The sequence below is a fragment of the Megalops cyprinoides genome, chromosome 22 (genome assembly GCF_013368585.1).
Source record: "Megalops cyprinoides isolate fMegCyp1 chromosome 22, fMegCyp1.pri, whole genome shotgun sequence".
In the NCBI taxonomy this organism is placed as follows: Eukaryota; Metazoa; Chordata; class Actinopteri; order Elopiformes; family Megalopidae; genus Megalops; species Megalops cyprinoides.
This window is the reverse complement of record NC_050604.1, coordinates 21652791-21670513: the sequence shown is the minus strand read 5'-3', so window position 1 is coordinate 21670513 and position 17723 is coordinate 21652791. Positions and strand designations below refer to the sequence as shown.

The 17723-nt window shown below is 46.7% G+C and overlaps 1 protein-coding gene across 14 annotated transcripts in view; it reads left to right on the top strand.

The window, feature by feature from the left end:
- tenm3 (teneurin transmembrane protein 3) overlaps positions 1-17723 on the top strand; it is a 258447-nt gene that overhangs the window by 231309 nt on the left and 9415 nt on the right. For 11 of the 14 annotated variants that reach the window (XM_036516752.1, XM_036516762.1, XM_036516761.1 and 8 more), the window contains 7 exons: positions 4676-4925; positions 6444-6464; positions 8480-8712; positions 10310-10464; positions 13279-14153; positions 15160-15335; positions 16497-16732. In XM_036516752.1, coding sequence (XP_036372645.1) covers positions 4676-4925; positions 6444-6464; positions 8480-8712; positions 10310-10464; positions 13279-14153; positions 15160-15335; positions 16497-16732 — 1946 coding nt within the window. The remainder of the gene's footprint in view (positions 1-4675; positions 4926-6443; positions 6465-8479; positions 8713-10309; positions 10465-13278; positions 14154-15159; positions 15336-16496; positions 16733-17723) is intronic. The other 3 variants (XM_036516759.1, XM_036516756.1, XM_036516763.1) reach the window with 1 other exon arrangement.

Here is a 17723-nt window from a genome sequence, read left to right as displayed (position 1 = left end):
TCTTTCTCTCGCCATGCACCATTGAGTGCGTTGGCTCATTATTTAAATTAGCTTTAGACGTGTTAGAAAGTGTTTGCAATTTTATGGAATGTTTATGAAAAAAGCTGCTTAGCACACTTTGCAAAAGGGAAAAGAAGGGGTAAAAAAACAAAGGAAAGGAGACATGTGACCCGTGCAATGAAAGAACTGATTTCACTGTTAGCCAGCACACGATGCCAGTGCTCTCACTTGAAAAGAGCCACACCCATCATCGTTCAGGAGTCAGTAAATCAACCAGCGGAAGACAGCCTAATGCGTACAGAGGCACAAAGTCGTCCTCCTGACTCACCTGTCTGTAAAAGTCTGTGAGCGTCTTCCTTTAGGTCAGAGTCACTTTGTCATGGGAGTCCACTCATGCTGTCAAAATGTAGAGTTTTTCACTGTGGTCTGCCCTAATCCACTGGCGTGCGCACGGTGGTGGCACGCCAGCTTTAACCGATAGGATGGTGTGTGTGTGTGTGTGTGTGTGTGTGTATGCACATATCCGTGTTGGAGGGAGTGCACCCAGCCCTCCTCATTAATATTGCCAGTGTCAGATAGAGGACCAGCACGGCAGAGGTGAGACAGTGATGCATTAGTCTACCGTGACACCACCCCCCTCCCCACATACATACACACACACACACACGCACACACACACACACACCTCCCCGCCCACAATGCCATTTCCCTAAACCAGGGGGACAGGGAGAACGGTGACCCGCAAGCTCTAAACCGTGAGAAAAAATTTAACAGAGCCCAAACGGGCTGGGCTCCCTGCTCATGCTCTCCAGACAACTTATTTCAATCCCACTCGCCCCCCTCCGCTCTCTCCCAAGTGTCGCACAGCCTTTGAATGAAGACTCTTCCCTGCCACGAATGGCAGTGTAGATTTCTCTCGTACCGCCCTGTTGTCACGGGGGTTTCATTTCGTTCGGTCGAAGCCTCGGCGGGAGTTTCCTCCGTTAACGTCACCCGGCATCGCCCCGGTTCGCTGGGCAAACTGTTAATGCTTCCAATCAGACGCGGCGGTGAAGGGCGCCCGCTCCGCGGCCTGGGAGACAGACTCGCTTAATCCGCTCAGATTGAAGTCGGGAGCTGTCGTGTGTTTTTGCGGGGCACGCGGCGCGCGGGAAGCCCCTTTCTGGGACCAATCTGTCTTCATTACCAGAGCCGTGCGTACAGCTCCAGATCGCGAAAAAAAAAGCGTTGGCGGAAGCTTTCCCTGTCTCCCCAGACCGGCTCTCCCTTTCCGAAACCCTCCCTCAAACAGTTAATCAATGAAATGAACAAGAGCATTGGTGCGGTGAGTATGCATCACCGTATGCCGCGATTTACGGTCACCTACGGAGAAAGCAGGACCCGGGGTGTCAGCCCGACTCTCACAGAGGCCTTAGATGGCGTCATTGATCTTTGTAGTAATTAGCACAGAGCCAGCCTTCCAAATTCTAACATGTTGCTGAATGTGAATAATTTAACACTCACAGTGTGTATTCAGCCTTTGAAGTCCTTCTTTGAAGCCCCAAAAAACAAGTTATATTTTTCCCACTACTTTTATGTTTATCCATAACGACTCTAACGGTTCTGGGGGCGATATGGTAAAAAAAAAAAAAAATAATAATTGTTTTGGTTTGCCAAAAGTTTGGCTCGTTTTTGTCTCTCGTTCTCGAGCCTGACGAGGCAGCTGTAATTTTGAGGGGAAAAAAGTGGTTTTGCAAGCCTACAGTAGAAGAGACAGTTGTTTGGCGTAAGCATTCATTTGGACCACATTGTTGCTATCACCTGTTAGTCAGCAGATTGTGAATGACTGATAGGTTGTGCACATTATTTCTGAAAAATCCTGTCATACATCTCTCCACAGAAATAACCACGTCAAAACATTTATTTTCTTCTTATCAGGGAACAAACATTTGAATTTCTTTGCCTGCTTCTGAGGGAATAAACCTCTTCAATTATTTTGAAATAAATCTTATCTCTTTAAATCTCTGTGGCATTTTCAGTGCTCAAAGTTTTCTTGCATCACAGATGCAAACATTATACACAAAAGTGCACAATGTGTATATAGTATACCAAGTACATTAGAGTACCATTGAACATCTGTATCAAGAAAATTGTTTGTCAAATTTAATTAGTGTAGAAGCATTATTTTGAAATTGAGAAGCCATCTGGTGAAGACTTGAACAGAGGTGCGCAGTTCTATTCCTCTAGCTCTTCAGGATTGTAATTCTTCATCTCTGAGCTATAGGATTTTTTTTCCTTAGATTTTTGCCATTTATGTTTGTGAGGCACATAGTCTCCAACATGATGTACTGAAGTTGCAGTTTTAAACATAATAGATAGGTAACCTTCCGGTTTAAACCATTTTAAACTCTGCCTGTTATTTTCTTATCACCTGCATTTCATTTGCACCTGAAAGACTCCATATGTATTCATTTGCTATGGAGGGTGATCTTCAACAAAGCCTCACCTGAAAAAAAAATTTAAGGCCGAATTAATTTTTTTTAAAAAAAGAATGCGCTGGAAACAGGAAAAAAAAGTAATTCCGTCTTGAATGTCACGGTTTTTTATGGTAAAAAGCTTTGCTGTGGGATGAATCGGCTCCTATGATTCAGCCAACATGCAGAAAACATTACCATTAGGCTTCAACATCTTTAATCAAGGGGGTTTTCAGACGCAATCAAAACCTTTTACACCACGTCCTTAGGCTGCATTTTAACCCCCAGCTCTTACATCAAATCTAAATCTTGGCATCTCACCGCTCATCAAAAACTACAAATCCACTGCCTGTGGCATTTGCCTCGTCCTCGCCCGCTCCCAACATCCATCAAAAGCCATGCATTAAAGTATCGGCTTGTAATTTGTGATTAGCCGGTGGGTGAAAAAGTTGATTTGGTTTAGGCCCCGGTTGCAGATCAAGCCCGGGGTAATCACAAAGGCTTTTCTCAGCGGTGCAGTTAAAATTCCTCAAGGTGACCCCCACAGTACCTTACCCACCCCCCCCCCCCCAAACCCCTCCCTTTCTGTCTGGCACAATCCCAATTCACCTTCAGCAAGGGAACGCAGACGGGAACCAGCCTCCCAGGAAACAGTGGGGACGGACAGGAGACCAGGGCTCCCGTGACAGCACAACACTCAGCAAAGGCCTGTTTAAAGAAGCCATCAATCATCAGCCGAAGCTGACGCAAATCTAGCCGCGTTATTAGGAGCAAAGCAGTTTGGTGCTGTCTCCTGAATGTTTTCAAAATGAGCTCACGCTTTGTGGCTACCCACCATAGGGATTTGAGTGCGATATATGCACTCACTTTGGATAAGCAACACAAGAAGTAATTGCAGGTTTTGCACTACAGGCCTTCACAGGTTTTATAGTGTGATAAACTGGTCGCTTTTATTGTAATTTTTCTGAATTTAAATGACCTTATTTCAATTTAAACCCTTAAAGAAAAATCAATAGAAATGAATACTGTGACTACATATGCACTACAAATTATTATTAGTAGTATTGTTTATTATAATTATTATATTTTAATTGTAATAATAATATCAAAACAACAATAACAATAATTAATAAGAATTATTATTGTTATTGTTATTATTATTATTATTATTATTATTATTATTATTAGTTGTGTTTTTTGGCATTTGATTTATTCTGTTTGTATTTTACCAAATATGTTGCTGGTTGATTTTTGAAAAATTAAATGACAAAACATCTTTTTGTGTTGGAGAAAATCAGTGGTTCAGCTGAGGTTTTTCCCTCAAATTTTAGTAAAAATAAATGCTTTGTAAATATTCAAACAATTTTGGGGCACTTCACTTTCAAGATAAACTCAACAATGAAAAGGAATAAATTAGCATTAATAAATTTGTTCATTACAAAAGGAGCAGTGTTTAAAAGGATTTAAACCCCCCAGTTTCTTTGATCACATTTTCAGAAGTAGAAAGTCATGTGAGAAAGTAACATTCAAAGCCAAATTAATGATCTTTTCTGAAACGTTAATAAAGTACAGCACAGTTTGTTCGTTTGTGCTTTTTTTATCGTTGCTTAAGGGGTGATTCAATCAAAGAGAAAAGTCATGTGGCCTTAACTGTTAATAAAAAAAATTCAGTCATTGATAGCATTTATCTCAAAGCTGAAATACACCAAAACGTTTTGTAAGCTTGAAACAATTTCATTCTCATTTAAACATCGTTATTTTCAGAAATGCTCCTTAAGCAGTTTTTCCAGGTGTGCGAATGTTATCTCCTTAAGTACAGAAAACCAACACAGCCTTAAAACTCTTTTTGAAAGTTAAGCCCTGACCTGCACGGCTCTCTTTGATTGAATCACCCTCTTAATTTTTCGTTACATTATTTTTCATTTAGCAGATTATCCAGTGACATAGGTTGCAATTTTATCCATTTGCACAGCTGGATTCTGGGTCAAGTTCCTTGCCCAAGGTTACAGCAGCAGTGCCCAAATGGGGAATGGATCCAGCAACCTTTTGGTTTTGAGCCCTGCTCCTTACTACTATGCTACACTGTTTTTCCCGCCAAACAATGCGATACAGCTCCCTAACCCTAATTCCTTACTATTATGGTACACTGCTTTTCCCACCCAAATGATGCACTAGAGCATCCTTGCCTGACGCAAGTCCTGTGGTCATGTGGTCCTCCCCAGGGATCCTGTACAAGGGGAACGGGGAGAACCAGTTCATCTCGCTGCAGCCGCCGGTGATCGGCACCATCATGGGGAACGGCCGGCGCCGCAGCATCTCCTGCCCCAGCTGCAATGGCCAGGCCGATGGCAACAAGCTGCTGGCTCCGGTGGCCCTGGCCTGCGGCATCGACGGCAGCCTCTTCGTGGGCGACTTCAACTACGTCCGGCGCATTTTCCCCTCGGGGAACGTCACCAGCGTCATGGAGCTGAGGTAGGTCCAGGGTCCCCGACACACCCGTGCTGTGGGCTGATTGCTTGGTTGATCAGATGATTGGTTGATTGGTTGACCGTTGGTTGATTGGTTTGCTGGATGTCAAAAAGCTGGATCTTCAGCACTACCTTTTTCCTTTGGGAAGGGAGAGGGTGAGAGCTTTTCGTCCTCTTCGGAGGAAGGAATGGTCCAGCGCTGAATCTCAGGGCTCTGGTGACAGGACAAAGCACAGGTGGAACCAACACCAGCACTTTGGTTTTGTTTTTTTTTTTTTCCCTGATTGCTCTCTAATGCATGGTTATTAATTGGTATTCTCTTTCCCTTTGTCTTCATCCTCAGCTGGTTTTCACAAAGCTTTAAGCCCCAGAGATTCACAGAGTCATTCACTCGGCTTGCGCACATCAAAGCCATCCAGCTAAGCTTTGGGCATTGTGTTCAGGCCAGTGGAGCGTGCCACTCCAAAGCAGTGGCACAGATACCGCAGAAAACGATTAACTTGTTGTTGCTACCAATGTAGGTTTATTAAAAAAAAATTAACGGTTTTAATTGCCTGGTAATGTGCCGTTTAATTTATTGCAATATCATGCTATTTGTTCTTAAAATTGTTCTTAAAAAATGCTCTTGACATTGTATCTGTCATCACAGTTTCCTAACACATCACAGGTTGACCCAGATAATGAGAACATCTTCAGAATAAATATTATCATATTAAAATAGAATACATTTTTAAAGGCAACACAGTCCTCGCTAAATTGTCACAGACAAATCATTTCACTCCCAAACCTATTTATTCCCAATTGCAGCATCATTCACTCTTAACAGACTCTTAGCAGAAACAGGTGTGTGGCACGCACACTGGCAGAGCACATTTTCAGCCTGGAAGCTCACAGGTGCGTGTGACATAAAGCCTTGCTTGAGTCGCTAATCTACATTTGGGGAAAAACAATCATAAATTTTCCCTCTGTTTGGATCTCAGCGCAAAGCTGTATTTCTCTGCTGAACTGAAATGCCTTGCATACATCTCGCCAGCACACAGAAAGGTGTGTGTGTGTGCGTGTGTGGTTCGATGATTGCTTTTGTGTACGCTTAAGCTCTGCTAATTAAAGCACTCATTAAAAAACAAACAAAATAAATGAAAAACACACCAGTAACCTTGCTCAAGATCAGCAGCAGTCTCAGCTGCCTTGAAATACAGTGTGCGCATGTTAAGGGAGCAATTTAAGGAATGCGTTTTTATTGTCCGTGACACAATCAATAACCCATTATGAGCCTGTTAACCTAAGCATAAGCAGTGATCTAATGTGGCCATGAACTCCCATGTGTAAAATTTGTACCTTTCCCACAGTTTAAGAATTATTGCCAGGAAGATTCCCTGCCGCTCTGAATAGGGGGGAAACCTCTCACTTCTCTCCTTCTTTCTCACAGATCTTCACTGTCTGCTGTATTTTTGCATGTCCTCTTTGTGTCTTTAATTCACACTGTTCTGTCTCTCTCTCTCTCCGCTTGCAATCCTCTAAGAAATAAAGATTTCAGACATAGGTAAGACCTGGTGTATTACTGTCTGTATGGGAGTCTTGTGTTTTATAAGTGTCTGCATGTCTATAAAGTGTGACAGCTAGTCTGTGGTCATTCTTGCTTGTCTTCACAAAAGGAAAGGCCCGTAAGACTGAGAAAAAAATCCCACAGTAAATTGTCTAAATCCCAGAGAATCCCTTATCAAATTATCCTGTCATGTAGGACATTTCTTTTTTGTGTTCAGGGAGTGTTTATTCGTATTCCTTTGTGTCACTTTCATTTTGTGGCTGGTTTCTATAAAAAGACAGACAGATTCAGCGAGATATCACCAGGAAAGCAGGACAGATGAGGTTTATTACATCCCAAGAATAGAAGGTGTCCAACATCTCTATCCCGGGGTCTGGCATCACCCCTGTGAGCCGAGTGTCACAGCTGTGTGAGACAGCCCAGGACTTTTAGAAAATGTAGACGAAGGCATGGACGTCTGAGGAATGAACAATGACCTGACACTCCAGCTTTAAAAAGGGGAGATTCTTTTGACTGGCAACATGCCTGAACCCTTTTACTGTCGTACTCTTTGGGTGGTGCACACCATGCACAGTTTTTTGTCTACTTATGCTCTCTGGTCATTCAGGCATTCAAAACGTCCCAGTCTACAAATGAAAATTCCCTAGATTTACCCCCCTCCCCACCTTGCCCCTTCCCCCTGGATTAGCATCCAACATATCGCATGTCGTATGACAGCAGAACAATACAGAGGGGCTTTAGGTGTTAGCCAAGAAAAACAGTCCTTTTTGTAATCATGTTTTAATACTTTAGAGCAACTGTAATGCACTGAACCATTCATGTGCAAGATTTCTTGGCTGGTTAATACTTAATAAAGCGCAGTGTCTGGAATGATCATTTTAACAAGTTTCCAGACATTTCGCTCCATCTGTAAGTGTCGTAAAACCGACTGATATTGACTAATGCACTACACAGTCTCATAATCATTAGTGACTATTGACCTCAAGCCTCAGCCTCCTTTAATGAAGCTGTCTTTACTGCTTCCTAGTATGGCGTCTTGTTATTGTCATTTTAGATCATTTCTATAGTTTTTTGGGGGTGTTATATTGCTTTTGTTTCATGGTTTATTCATTTTGTCTCATTTGCTTTTAAGAATTCAGCGGCTTTTGCCTTCAGCTACAAGAAGCTGTTTTTTTTTTTATGTATGATATAAAAGAGTTTCGGAAAAAATATTCAATAATTTTTGCAGTTTGATTTATGTTTGCTTTTGTCTTAAGGCTCATGTCTGAGCTTTCATTAATGTAATTTTTGGCTTGAGTTGACAGCAGTGAACCCTTTCCGAAATGCAGGCTGTCAGTGACCACGGCGCACTTGTTGCGGACTTGAAGTGCCTCAAAACATTGTGTTTTTTTCCCTTTCTTTTTTCCTTTTTTTTTGACTGATTTGTTTCTCTGGTAGTTCTCGACGTCTGAAAGAGCCCTACATGCGGGCGAGTTTGCGGGGTGTCAGCGCAATATTTTTAGCAGCTTTAATAAGAGGCAAATAAACATGGCCCAATGATCAGTTGACGACTCTCATTAACATAAGCGTATCACTCCTGTGTTTCCAAAGGCACATACTCACCAGGAGCTGATAATGACTGACACAAACTGACAGTTTTGAAGGCATCATTAATGCCGCGCCACCCGATAATGAATCCCAGTCATATTCTGTTACATTCACTTTGACAGAGGCTCTTCGCTGTTGAGGGCCTTTCTTCTCTGTCTGCCTCTCAGGATACGATTGCAGACTCGTCTCTGTTTAGATTCTGCCATCATTACGGCCGCGGTCAGTGTCCTGGTGTTCAAGCTGTTGTGATTTTTTTTCCTTCCATCAAATGTGCTGTTGACCATCATCGCTGTCAGTAGTGTTCATTCGCACAAGTGAGTGTCCCTTTAAATAGCGGAATGGCAAACCCGCTGATCGTGTCCCCGTGGAAACGAGGGCCATTTCCGGAGTCGTCACAGTGTCCCCCCTTTTACCCCTCTCTACAGCAACAACCCAGCGCACAGGTATTACCTGGCCACCGACCCGGTCACGGGCCAGCTCTACGTCTCCGACACCAACTCCCGCAGGATCTACCAGCCCAAATCCCTGACGGGCGCCAAGGACCTGCTGCAGAACACAGAGGTGGTGGCCGGGACGGGCGAGCAGTGCCTGCCCTTCGACGAGGCCCGCTGCGGGGATGGGGGCAAAGCCACTGAGGCCCTGCTCATGGGCCCCAAAGGTACGAAACATCCCCCCCCACTGAAATGGAACTTGCAGTCCTTGCTCACTCTGCTTTATCTGACCATTCGTTGTGGCACATTCATCACTTGATTCCACCCCTCTCTGGCCGGAGGCAGATACTGCAGGTGTGTGTGGGGCAGAGGAGGGGCTGTTTTCCTGAGCCTGTCGAACCGACATAATATAGATCCGCCAAAGAGAACTGACATCACAGTGCACCTGCCAATAGAATAGGTATTGTGATAGATTGTCTGTTCCACAATGAAACAAAATGCCGGTTTCATCAGGGAAGGGAAAAAGATGAAAGGACAGTACTTCCCTGTTAATATACTGCCTAAAATGAGATCTTTACACAGTGCATGAAGTTATATTATTTTCTTTTATCTCCATGTAGCTTTCAAGGGAGAAAGAATTCCTCCACAGAGCTCAAGGGTTCCTTCCAGAAGAACAGAATTATGCAGCAGCCTATGTATGGAGTGCCCCAGTGAAGTTCACACATATGCAGCAGCGGGGTCTGCAACTCACTCATATACCGTGTTGTATTAGCTTCTATAAAAACCTCTGGGACTGACAAGAGTAGAGTTTAATATGTGGCCCAGGTGCCAGTAATGAAGAGCAGGATAGTGGTAGCTGTGAGTTTTGCTGGATTTCACACCCTCTTTTTTCTTATTTTATAAATGGAAAGGCTCTGTCTCCCAGCTCCTTACAAACCGCAGTTTCGGCGGGTTTGGAATGGAAGTCATCACCAGATGGCCCAAATGCTTCCCCCGGCCCAGATGGTCAGTCGACTTTACACAAGTTTGACACTTTTCATCTGGCCCGGCTTTCGCAGAAGCTGCCGAAAAAGGCCATCTCTCCATCCAGAGCCTACCCTGACACGCCCATGCCCTCCCCGCTCCGAGAGTATTACTCACAAATCTGCCCTGGCAACAGCCGCGGGGGTCACCCCGGAACAGACTCGCACAACTTTTTTTTTTTTTTTCTTCCCTTCAGGTTTTAATTTAATTCCCAAAGTGGCTCGTTCTCCTTGGAGCGGAGGGTGAATTAAATGGTGCTGTTATGATTAGGAGGCAGATAATAAGCGGTGGCTGCGTTAATGCGCATCTTTAAGTGGAACAAAAGAGACCCGCCGGTGAAGCGGGCTGAGCACGGACCCTTTAGTCCCCGCTCCATCAGCCTGCCATTATAGCGGGATGTGGTAACCACGGCAACTGGATGTTTTTCAACTGTTGCAGCATATCTGAAATAGTCGAAGCCGCCACCGCGCCACCCCCCTCCCACAAGTAGCGGCTAGGGTCTTTTCTTTTTCCCCGGGTTTTTCCAGCTGCCTGCCCAGACTCATTGAAAGCCGTGTCTCCTTAAAAGAGAGATGTGAGCTACATGACACACCCTTCCCCACTTCCTTGTCTGAGAAATAATTCAGTACTAGAAAGCAAAATGTGAATTATTAACCGGTAGGCTTTTGCAGTGACCTGAATAATGTGAAGCCAAACTCGACACATGTACCCTTCATCCCGATCTGGAAGATCGTCATGCATACTGTACTAGTAATGTGTGCGTGAGTCTGTCACATCCGTTTTACTTCCCTGTCCTCCTAGGGATCGCCGTTGACAAAAACGGATTCATTTACTTTGTGGATGGGACAATGATCCGGAAGGTGGACCAGAATGGCATCATTTCCACCCTGCTGGGATCCAACGACCTCACTTCCGCCCGCCCTTTGACCTGCGACACCAGCATGCACATCCGTCAGGTGACTCTCAGACTTGCAGCCAAACTGCCTTCTCTCAGCACCAAGGTGTGCTCTGCCCACAACCGCTGATCCAGAATGAGCGTCAACACCCTTAATCCTAACTGCTGCTATTTTGAGAAAAAGATTAGACTGATCCAGGGTTAGTGCTTGAGTAGTATATACTGTCTGCCGTACTACTTCCATCTCGAACACTGGTGCCCCACAGAAGTACCTGAAAGGGTTACAGTGCCACCTGGTGGTGCCTCCACCACAGCTGGTACCTACCCTTTCTGCTGTTACTGACCGGCAGAGGAAGCCTACCTACCCACCTGGGTGTGAGTCCACAAACACATTCTCTGGGTCAGCAGTTTGCAGTCCTGGTTCTTTATATCTCGTGTTTGTTTTCTCTATCACATTAAATCATCAGGGTGAGAAGTTCTCGACAGAGGGTGACATCATCCTAAACACTAAATGGTCTTCCTTTAACTTTTTTACGGCAACTATTTTAGGCGATGAGGTACGTCCACATTTTTATTTATTTCCAGTCTCTTTGAAACTGAAAAATGTGCTGTTGTTTTATGGTCTGGCAGTCAAGGAACACACCCTCATTCAGACAGCATTTTAATCACAGCTCCTTAATACCACTAAGATGTCAATCTCTCTTCTTCTGAACAGCTCCACTCCTTTTGAAACAGGTGATTTAGAGTGGAATGGAAAACAGAGGAGGTGCTAGATCAGAATCAGGCCAGGAGAAGACCAGTGCTCTACACTGCGTAAACCACTTCTGTCTAATAAAAAGGTGCAGTCATGATCCCAGCTTAATGGGGATCACTAATCACAGTCTCTCCTTTGAAAGTATCCGTGAAGTTATTGATGTTCTACATCCAAGGTCAGTATCACAGTCTGGGAGTGCTGCATGATGGGCAGGACACTGTTTTATAGTCTTTCTCTTAAGGCAAACTATTCTAGGTAACTAGCTGGCCAACCTCACCAATTTTAACAGGGGTTTTAGTCCACAGGACCATCTCACAACAGTGAGAGTAGGAACAGCCCTGCCAGCTCTAGAGTGGTTTAGTGGTCTAAAGTTGAGGGTTAAACTGGCAGTGTAGCATAGTGGTAAGGAACAGGGCCCGTAACCGAAAGCTTGCAGGTTCTGTTCCCCACTGGGGCATTGCTGCTGTACCCTTGGACAAGGTACTTAACCCAGAATCACCTCAGTGGATGAACGTCTGCTAAATGCCAACGTGTGCAATGTAAACCCCCTGTCACTGCAGACCCAGTGGGTTGGAGTTGGATCACGTCTTGTTTGACTGTGAGTGCCAGTATCAGGGAGAGATGGGTGCCTGTAATTCACACAGCACTGTGATGTATGAGGCCACAGTGTCCGCTGCCCTCCTCTCAGCGGCGGTCTCCACCATGAGGCGGTGTGGTGTGGGGCGCCCAGTGAGGTGCCGTGTGTCCTCACCACAGCCTCTCTCCGGTTCCGCTCCTTCTATGCCACAGACAGGAGTGTGAGCGGGGAGCACTCAGACCCCAAATCCCCAAAGGCGGGCCTAAACACACCTCCCCCCCTTTCTCCCTCGACCCTCTCTCCGCACTGTCACCGTCAGACAGAGGCAGAGAGAGAGAAAGTGGCCCCAGCGGAGACCGAGACTTACTCATAAGTCAGCACTCCAGGGCCGAGGCAGGAGAGCCACGGCCATATCGGGATTCAATGAAGCGAAAACAAACAAAGACAAGAGCGTGTTACCAATTTAATTACCATGGAGATGTAGATCCAGGCTGCAGAACTGTCGCCTGCACTGCATTAATGTGGGAAAGGGATATATATACTCAGTACACCCACACACACACACACACATACCTGCTAGCATTCCTGTATAGGCTATAACACAGCCTGTGCCTCTGTGATGTTCTGTGTTCCCAGGCCCTGCGGACCTTGCTGTAACATGACGCATCAGTAGTTCATCAGAAAAGGGCTTTCTACTGACATGACTGCTTAAATGAGTGTTCCTCAACTCTCTCAAGTCTCTCAAAAATACATAAAGTTAAAGGGGGGAGAAAAAAAGAGGAAAAAAAGGTTATACAACCACTTTGGCAGCTAAATCTAGGCCATGACCTGTCCCTGACGATTTAATACTTTGGTTAGAGTGAACGTCTTGTATCTACCTCATGTCACAAGAACTTAACGTTCCAGGGTTCATCATTCATAATTTAGGGCCTGAATCACAGTCTGACTGGCTCCGATAGGAAAGGTATGGAAGGCGAGGTGCCATTACGGTTTTAACCTGCACCCCTGGAAGACGAGACGGGCTCAGGGTAGCTCCCAGCTGATAGGGGTCAGGGACTGATGTTCCTCTTGAGCCCGAGCTGGCAGTCCTGTAAGTGCTTTCCACACGTAGAGTGTGAGTAAGTGGGCCGAGGGGATATCTCTCTCAGCGTAATCAGCTGCTAGATGGGCACAGGGTGACCGGGCGGACGCGGAGGCAGCGGGGCTTTAGCAGAAGAAACAGGATTAGGAAGGTCTGGTTTAGTTAATAAAGGCACTCGAATGCTCAGTACGGAGATTTTTTGTTTTTTTCCCCCGGACCAGTCTCCGCTCTCCTTAGGGCGACGGGGAAGCATCTAGTCATAAAATGAATTACCCAACAGCAGGCAGATTGAATCAAGCGGAGGCATACAATGTATTAAGCCTTGGAAGTGAAATATCCTTCTTCATCAGTGTCAGGCCCGAGCGATCACTGCCGGTATGAACGAGTGATCATCGTCGGGATGCATCGCTCACACAGGCTGTCGCTCCCCCCCCTTCCCCCCTCCCTCTCCCTGACGCTGCAGGTTCGTCTGGAGTGGCCCACCGATCTGGCCATCAACCCCATGGACAACTCCATCTACGTGCTGGACAACAACGTGGTGCTGCAGATCACGGAGAACAGGCAGGTGCGCATCGTGGCCGGCCGGCCCATGCACTGCCAGGTGCCCGGGATCGAGTACGCCATGGGCAAGCGGGCGGTGCAGACCACGCTGGAGTCGGCCAGCGCCATCGCCGTCTCCTACAGCGGCGTGCTCTACATCGCCGAGACGGACGAGAAGAAGATCAACCGCGTGCGGCAGGTGTCCACGGACGGCGAGATCGCCCACCTGGTGGGCACACCATCGGAGTGCGACTGCAAGAACGACGCCAACTGCGACTGCTACCAGACGGGCGACGGCTACGCCAAGGACGCCAAGCTCAACGCCCCGTCCTCCCTGGTGGTGTCGCCTGACGGCACCCTCTACATCGCCGACCTGGGCAACATCCGCATCCGCGCCGTCTACCGCAACAAGCCCCCGCTCAACTCCGCTAACTTCTATGAGGTGGCCTCGCCCGCCTCTCAGGAGCTGTACGTCTTCGACGTCAACGGGACACACCAGTACACCATGAGCCTGGTCACCGGCGACTACAAGTACAACTTCAGCTACAGCAACGAGAACGACATCACCGCCGTGACAGACAGCAGCGGGAACACCCTCCGCATCCGGAGGGACCCCAACCGCATGCCCGTCCGCATCGTCTCCCCCGACAACCAGGTGATCTGGCTGACCATCGGGACCAACGGAGGGCTGAAGACCCTTACCGCTCAGGGCCAGGAGCTGGTCCTTTTCACTTACCATGGTAGCAGTGGTCTCCTGGCAACCAAGAGCATCCAGATTGGGTGGACCACTTTCTTTGAGTGAGTATGGGCTCCGTCTGAGCAGACGCGATGCGTTTTGAGGCACATAGGTGCCTTGTGGGACCAAAACTACATACTCAATTGATTAACCATCAGTATAAAAATATTTAACCTGGAGATAAATTGATTACTTGGCTCAGTATTCAAATTCATTTTAAATAAAAAATGCAGAATTATATTTTCTTTCTCATCAGTATTCGTGAAGGAGCTTGAGAACCCTACGTAAAATAACATAACTCATTGATATTAATTTTTCTCCCGGAACGTGTGAGTGAATGCAGATTTCTGTAATGAGTCATTATTTCCACAGAAGGAGCGGGAGTTTTCACAGGGTGCTTGGGGAAAAAAAAGCAGGGTGCAATTATTCAAATATTCAGATTTATCATGGGAGCCACGGGATATTCAAATATCAAATACTCAATCAGTTGCTGTGGTGAGACCATGCAGATTTCTGCTTTCACAAATTTACCTTTTTGTGCTATATTATTAAATGCAAAAAAGACCTTTATTTAAATTGTGAAGAGTCGCCAGTGGCCTCCATATGTAAGCGAGCTGAGAGGCACTGCCCTATGGCTCTGTGAAAGAGACCTCTAACACGGTTGAACAGGCATAAAACACCAGCTCACCATTTCACATGAATATGCGAGTTATCAGTCGGGTTCGCTGTCAGTGAGAAAATTCTCAGCTGCTCTGCATCACGAGTTTGCCAGTTGAGTTTCGTTAAGTGTGACCGAGTTGAAACGAGCAAATATTTCCTTTCTAAGGATTGTTGGCGTTTTCTCTGTTAAAACGGGAATTAGATAACAGGTGTAAACACTAGATATGCAAATAGGGCTGCGTTTAAACATAAAATATGCATGGCTTCCACATCCCTGCTGCAGGGGATGATAGCAGGGTGAGAACAGAGAAGTGCTTCGCTGCAGTGTCTCTGTCTGCTGCGTCTGACTGGCCTGCCTGCACACCGAACCAAATAAAGCACCCCCCCCCCCCCCCCCCTTTCTTTCAGCTACGACAGCGAGGGCCGGCTCACGAACGTGACCTTCCCCACCGGAGTGGTGACCAATCTCCACGGCGACATGGACAGGGCCGTTACCGTGGACATCGAGACCTCCGGGAGGGAGGAGGACGTGAGCATCACCACCAACCTGTCGTCCGTCGACTCCTTCTACACCCTGGTGCAAGGTAGGCCCCCGCGGCCGGCCCGGGGGGCAGACGGCCTCCGAAATCGAGGCCGGCAGGGTGAAACGGAGCCAGTCATAAACAGCTCTGCCGGCAGTGGTGTAAACATCTCCAGAGCGCTTCTGTTCAGAGAGCAGTGTGCCTATGGCTTTGGCTCAGACTTGTGTGCCACGGGGCGAACCCGTAGTCATTACCAGCACGCGTTTCCCGCTCTTGTCAGATGCAATAGCGATTACGGCGTCAACTGTAAACATGATTACAAGATTGCACAAGCAATGAAGCACAGCCAACCGGACCATAATTAATCAATGAGACGTTCGATAACAATTCCAATTGGCACGAACGCCGTTAAACGTTCATAATGGGGTCCCCTGTGGCACGGTTGGCAAGAAGTTTGCTTCGAGCGCAGGCTGAGCCCTTCGGCTCGCAGTGGTGCAACAAATTGGCTCCCTTCCGCCAGCGGCGGGCTTCCTCGGCTTCTCCCGGCGCCCGCGATACGCTCGGATGACGTCAGCGAAGCAGCGCCCTATCCTCCAACGAGCGCCCGCTCCCGCTGCAGTGCGCCGTGTCACTCGGTACGCTGGGGTGCGGGAAAACAGCTGCTGGCTGTGTGTATCAAAGGACTGCATTCATCTCGCCTCAGTGTTCTGGCGTACAGAGGTCATTGCTGTGAGACCTGCCCACCACACAATTGCTGATTCCAAAACAGAGTTGCATAAAAGGGGAAAAGGAAAAAAAAGCACAAAAAAGGTTAAATTAGAAAACTGGAGAAATCAAGCCACAGAGATGTACAGCACTGTCCTTTATGCAGTCTGGTTCAGTTGAGAGTCTTAGCCACTTAGGCTCCAGGAATGATGTGTATGAATGCAATGCTGCCAAAGGAGTCATCCATCAAGATAGATTCAATAAAAAAAGATCTTGCAAGCTTTTGTTACCTTTACATAATCCACAGCACCTGTCACTGAATTGAAAAGACATTGACCTTGGTATTCTGTCCCAGATCTCTCATAAAGATCCGACTTGCCCTTTAGATTTCCTGGCAGAAAGCCTTTTCTTTAATTTGAGGGAGGGGAAAAAGAAAAAGCACTTCTCAAAAGAAAAAAATGACAGTGTAGGTAAAATTAACCCCTTCCTTCCCACCCGTCTTCCCTGTTTCCTTCCCAGACCAGCTGAGAAACAGCTACCAGGTGGGCTACGATAACTCGCTGAGGGTCATCTACGCCAACGGGATGGACACGCACTACCAGACTGAGCCGCACATCCTGGCTGGCGCCGCCAACCCGACTGTGGCCCGGCGGAACATGACGCTGCCCGGCGAGAACGGCCAGAACCTGGTGGAGTGGCGTTTCCGCAAGGAGCAGACCAGGGGGAAGGTCATCGTGTTCGGGAGGAAGCTGAGGGTGAGGAGGCCCGCCCCCAGAGCGGAAAACCGTAACGTCTGGCTGCTGGTGTTTTAGCAGGCAGGAGAGGAAAGTCCATTTATTCTAATACATTATTATCACATTGCTGAGAGCTCCACGACACGCTGCCACACCATACACACCGCCCCCAAGAGGAAGGCAGCAGACACTGAAGCCTCATGTGTCCATACATCACAGTGCTGTGTGAATTACAGGCACCCATCTCTCCCTGATACTGGCACTCACAGTCAAACAAGACGTGATCGAACCCCCTACAGGGCTACAGTGACAGCGGTTTTACCTTACATACATTGGCATTTAGCAGATGCTTTTGTCCAGAGCAGCTTGCAATTTCGTCTATTTATACAGCTGGATATTGACTGAGGCAATTGTGGGTTAAGTACCTTGCTTAACAGCAGTACCCCAGTGGGGAATTGAACCAGCAACCTTCCGGTAAGGAGTCCTGCGAGTCCACTACACCACACTGCTGCCATACTACCACCATATACAGCACTTTTCTGTGTCCGCTGAACTTTTTCCACTTGCTAGAAAAAAGCAGCCTGGTGAAGTGTACTGTGACAGGCTCAAACAGTACACATAAACAAGTGAATCCCGTGCCTAATCGGGCGTGTTTATTTTGTGCACAGCCTCTTTGCTATAATTTGCATAGCACTCTCGCCTATCCTCAGACCTACTTGGATGGAAGTGTGTGCAAATGTGATGTTTAATATGTTGATTTACAGCATTTAGCAACATCCCACTTCTACCTCACCAAATAGCCTGAAATTGGTGCCTGTTTACAAGTAATTACACTGCAATGTCTGCAAAGCTTCAGGTTCTTTAAAAAAAAAAACAGGAGGATGTTGTTGATATCTTTGCAGTGTTTTTTTTTCCCTTTTTGTCACCAGCAACACAAAACCTCAGAGAATCCAGCATTACCTATACATCAATAAAAGGGCACTTTTTCTTATGTGAAATAAATTGGGCTGGG